This window comes from Cryptomeria japonica, chromosome 3 (assembly GCF_030272615.1).
Source record: "Cryptomeria japonica chromosome 3, Sugi_1.0, whole genome shotgun sequence".
Classification (NCBI taxonomy): Eukaryota; Viridiplantae; Streptophyta; class Pinopsida; order Cupressales; family Cupressaceae; genus Cryptomeria; species Cryptomeria japonica.
The window spans coordinates 243,149,742-243,154,645 of record NC_081407.1 but is presented as its reverse complement, the minus strand read 5'-3'; the positions used below and the strand labels follow the sequence as shown (position 1 = coordinate 243,154,645).

At 32.7% G+C, this 4,904-nt stretch overlaps 1 protein-coding gene across 1 annotated transcript; it reads right to left on the bottom strand.

Moving 5' to 3' along the window:
* Positions 1 to 3,721: 3,721 nt before the first annotated feature.
* Positions 3,722 to 4,681, bottom strand: LOC131074418 (F-box/kelch-repeat protein At1g15670-like). The gene has a single exon (XM_058011047.2). It carries the CDS (start codon positions 4,679 to 4,681, stop codon positions 3,722 to 3,724), a length of 960 nt encoding a protein of 319 aa, XP_057867030.2.
* Positions 4,682 to 4,904: the final 223 nt, after the last annotated feature.

Below are 4,904 nucleotides of genomic sequence, written 5' to 3'. Positions count from 1 at the left end.
TTAAAAACGATGCAAATCCTAATCTCCACTACAAAAGAAATAAAGGTGATATGCTAATATTGATTTTATATGTTGATGACTTATTAATCATAGGAAATGATCACCTTATAGATCAATGCAAGAAAGATCTATCTAAAGAATTTGATATGAAGGACTTGGGACTCCTTCATTGCTTCCTAGGATTGGAAGTATGGCCAAATTGTGACAACATTATACTCAACCAAGGAAAGTATACCTTGGATATTCTGAAGAGATTTAGAATGCTAAACTATAGGCCTATGACCTGTCCTATGGAAACCAATTTACATAAACTTAAAGAAGCAGCAGCAGAGTCACAACCCACTAACCCTACTCAATATAGATAGATGATTGGATCCCTATTGTACCTGGTAAATACAAGGCCAAATATCTATTATGCAGTTAATGCACTAAGTTTATGTGTGAACCTAAGGAGATACACTTGGTTGCAGTAAAAGACATTATGAGATACCTACAAGGTACCCTAAACCTTGGCCTCAAATATAAGAAAGTTGATATAGACCTACATGGATTTACAGATTTAGATTGGGCTGGAAGTGTGATTAACAAAAAAATCACTTTAGGATGTTGCTTCAGTCTAGGTTCAACTATGATATCTTGGATCAGTAGGAAGCAGTCTTTTGTAGCTCAAATCTCCATCGAGGCCGAATACATTGTAGCTTCTATGGCTTCTCGAGTAGTATGGCTTAGGAAGCTTCTTGTGGGGTTGTTTGGGGAGCCTATGAAACCCACTATTATACATTGTGACAATCAGAGCTGCATAAAACTTTCAATAAATCGAGTGTTCCATGATAGATCCAAGCATATTGAGATTCCATACCACTATGTGCAAGATATGGTAGACAAGAATGTGATCCAATTAGAATATGTTTGTACAAGAGATCAAACTTCAGATATTTTGACCAAACCTCTTTCTAGAGTGAAGGTTGATCACTTCAAAAAAGGTTTAGGTATGATAGAAAGGTAATTTACTTTGTAAATCTGTATTTGCATATCAATAAGATGTTTAATGTGTAAACTTCTTTGTCATGATAGGACATTTTGGATTTTATTCTCAGGGTTCATATCTAAGAGATGACGATCTCTCAAGATAATGAACACTTGTATAAGGTGACGATCTCTCAAGATAATGAACACTTGTATAGTATCCAAACCAGTTATCATGTTGGATCTCTGGTGTGTCTTGGATGTGCCATGATTGTGTTGTGGTAAAACACTTGTATAAGGTGTTAGTGCACATATCACAACTTGGATAAGATGAGAATTAATCTCTCATATGATTATCCTTAAGTATTGCATGTTTAGGCAATACTAATATCACATGCTTAGTTGATATCCTGTCATCACAAGATTGACGTGATGGACATTTTGTATCACATGTTTAGGTGATACTTCATATCATTTGATTAGCTGATATGATTTTCTAGAGAGTTAGATTGTGTAAAGAATGCTAACTATCATTTGAATTATGATGCTTGATATATTATTTGCATTTATCTTACCTAGCTAAGAGGGAGTGTTAATGCATGGTAGCTTCAGTAAGATAAATGATTGAATGAGAGATAAATGAAGTCTCTCATTCAATCATTTATCCTATCAATAATTATGATGAATAACTTCAAGCTATTAATCCTTCATTTGATAAACCATTCTTCATTTGTATGTGATCAGTCTAATTAGTTCGATCAAATGTTTAACTGTTGATTATCATTCTATAGCATAGAATCCAGATTTAGTATTGGTTACATTATTTGTGTTCACCGATTATTAAATCGGGTTAACCAATGCAATCCAATTTATATCTGTTAGCTTATTTAATAATAAACAAATGATTATTGGGTCAACCAAACACTGATTAGTATCGATGTTAATATAAATGTGCATCGATTGATATCGGGGGATACACCGATTAATATTGGGTGGCAAAATAAACATATACCAATTGTTATCAGGTGTTAAGACAAGCATACACCGATTGTTATCAGGTGTTAATGTAAGCATACATTGATTGGTATCAGTTGTTGAATGAACACTTTGCATTATTATTGTGATTAACAAAGGGGCACGATCAAGTAATGTCTTGATCGGCCATGTCTAAGAGGCATGACCGGTCAAGGCATTGCTTGATCGTACCTAGCTTGCTATATATATCAAATGGCATTTGTGAGAAAGGACATCAAAGTCAATAAATGCTCCTCTCACCACCATACAAAAGAAGATAGTCATATTATATTTTAAATCAGTAATACATAGAACAAGATATTATCAACTAGAATATAACTTTCATATTGAATGTAAATTGAACATCATTTTCATTCTCAAACAATCTAATTGAAATCCTTAACCCTGAGAACACCATAAAAATCTCCATTGGTCTTTGCTCATCCAATCTCCATGGTCTACTCCATGTTCTGCTCTAAGTCACCATTTTTTAATGATCTAAAATAACTTGAGCCCATGAATACCATGTATATAGTTGGACCCTCAACGCTCTCACTACAAGCCATTATTTTTATTTGTTGGAGATATTTTATTATTCAAAGAATATCTTGATATATTTAAAAAATAATTAGGAAACTTTTTAAATTTTATTTTATTTAAATAATATATTTTGACATAAATTATTTAGATAATTTTTTTTTATAATAGTACAATATTACATTAGAGGTTATTTTACATTTTTTTCAATAGGAATGACACAAATTATATCATTTTGTTATATATATTATTAATAAGATAAAATATAGTGAACGAGTTTAGATTCATTAGAAAGATAAGGTTCTATTATTGATTAGATAGGGTATATTAATATGGACACCAATTCTATATTCAACCAAAAATCAATGTTTAACGTGTCAATAAACATGACATCCAAGATTGCTACAATGACAGTTTTGTTGTTGTGATATTTTTTAAATAAATTAATTATATATTCAATAATAATTTTAGCTTAATGGTAACCGTGATCTTAACACTAACCTTAACCCTAATTTTTGACAATCATAAATTTAACAAAGAAGACATATCCATGATGAAAGATCAAATCTATTCACTCTAAAAAAGTTACAATGTAGAATGAGGGATGGTAGGAGGATTTCAACTATTGATGTATATTTACTATGTCAAATTATAAATTATTATTACTCTTTCTTTGAGTTATACCTGACATAGTAGTTAACATATATCTTACTATTAGCATTCATAACTAGAAGAATAGGCCAGACTGAGGAATGCCAATTCCTAACACGAGTAAGCCCACGAGAACAACAAACACAGGAAAAAAATATTAAAAACAAACATAGGAAGAAAACGTGATATTTGGTGTAGACAACCGATTATTTTAGCATTTCTTTTTGGTAATTTTGAAATCATTTGGACTTATTTAATACACTAATGCTTCCCTTGGCCGGCTATTTAGTACCTGTTGAAACAGAGTTTCCATGGTATGGCATACGTTTCCGAGCTTAAACCTGAATTTCCTTGGACTATGTTTGGGGTCAAACTACTTTAAACATTTAAGGCAGTTTTCCAGAAAATTCAAAACAAAATTATGCACGGCAGAAATTTTATATTATTTTATATTACAATTTTACAGTATATTAAATTTCTACGGTGATAATAGATTCGACAATAGTTTTCTCTAACGGTGCATTGACAGAAATCCAATTATCAATGGTTTCCTCTAGAGGTGGGTTGACAGAAACCCACCTCTCAGAGGGAGTTGCTTCAAATTTATGCATATAGAATTTGGGACACCAAAAAAAGTCGTCTCATGTCCGCACATGAAAATTCGACCACTCCACTCTGTGGCCTGAACATACTCAAGTATTTTAGGGAGGGTTTCCAATTGTATCCACACATTTTTCTCCCAATCATATTGCTCTATTTTATTGTCTATAACCGCTATTAGCCGTCCAAACATAACATGGACGCACTGTGGAATTGGAGAAGACAAATTAAGTATTGTCCATACTCTTGTGTTGGGATCAAATCTTTGAGTTCTATTGTTAGAACTAATGACATAAAATATTCCTTCATAAAATACACCCCCAGAATCGGTCATTTCATAGTGCATGTCAGGAAGAAAGTCCCACTCGTCTTCATCTACTTTGTATACTGCTGCTTTACGACTAAAATTGGCACGACTAAAACTGGCCGAACTACAATTGACATAACCTCCTGCAATGTAAATAGATCCTTCAGGCGAGGCACAACATGCAAAATCATGTATGCTTTGAGCAATTGGAATTTGAGCACCTTGCTTCCATGTATTCGATAATAAATCATCTATCAAAATCGTTGAAGTATAACTCCGATTAAATTGCAAGCCCAGCAAAACAAGCTTGTGTTTAACACATACAATGTGAGAATATAAATTTGAGACTTGAAAACCAGGCGGAATATGAGTGTGCATTATAATTGATTGATCAACTGGATCATATATAGATATCGCAGCATCCCGGAGCAAGCATATATATTTCTTAGCTAGCCCAAACTTAATTCTATCTTGGTAAAACTCGGAACATTCCATCATTTCTTTAGCAGGTTCCAACAACTCCTTAATCTTTGGTTGAGATTCATATGAAATTCTTAATAAGATGTCTCGAAATATTTGTTCAGGGAGTTGCTGCAGAAAGTCCATTATCAAGTCTTTGTTTTTAAATAAGATATGAAGTTCTACTCTTTCAGACCAAATCTCAAATCTACGTTGAAGGCCTTTTAAATTGTAGGGATTGCTTTATACTTGACAACGCATCTCCAGATTGAAAGGCCACACCCTTTGGGAACACCCTAATAATAATATAAAGTGAATTAATGGAAATAAAATATTTTGTTTAAATTGTTTCGTTTGTCTTATGCATGTC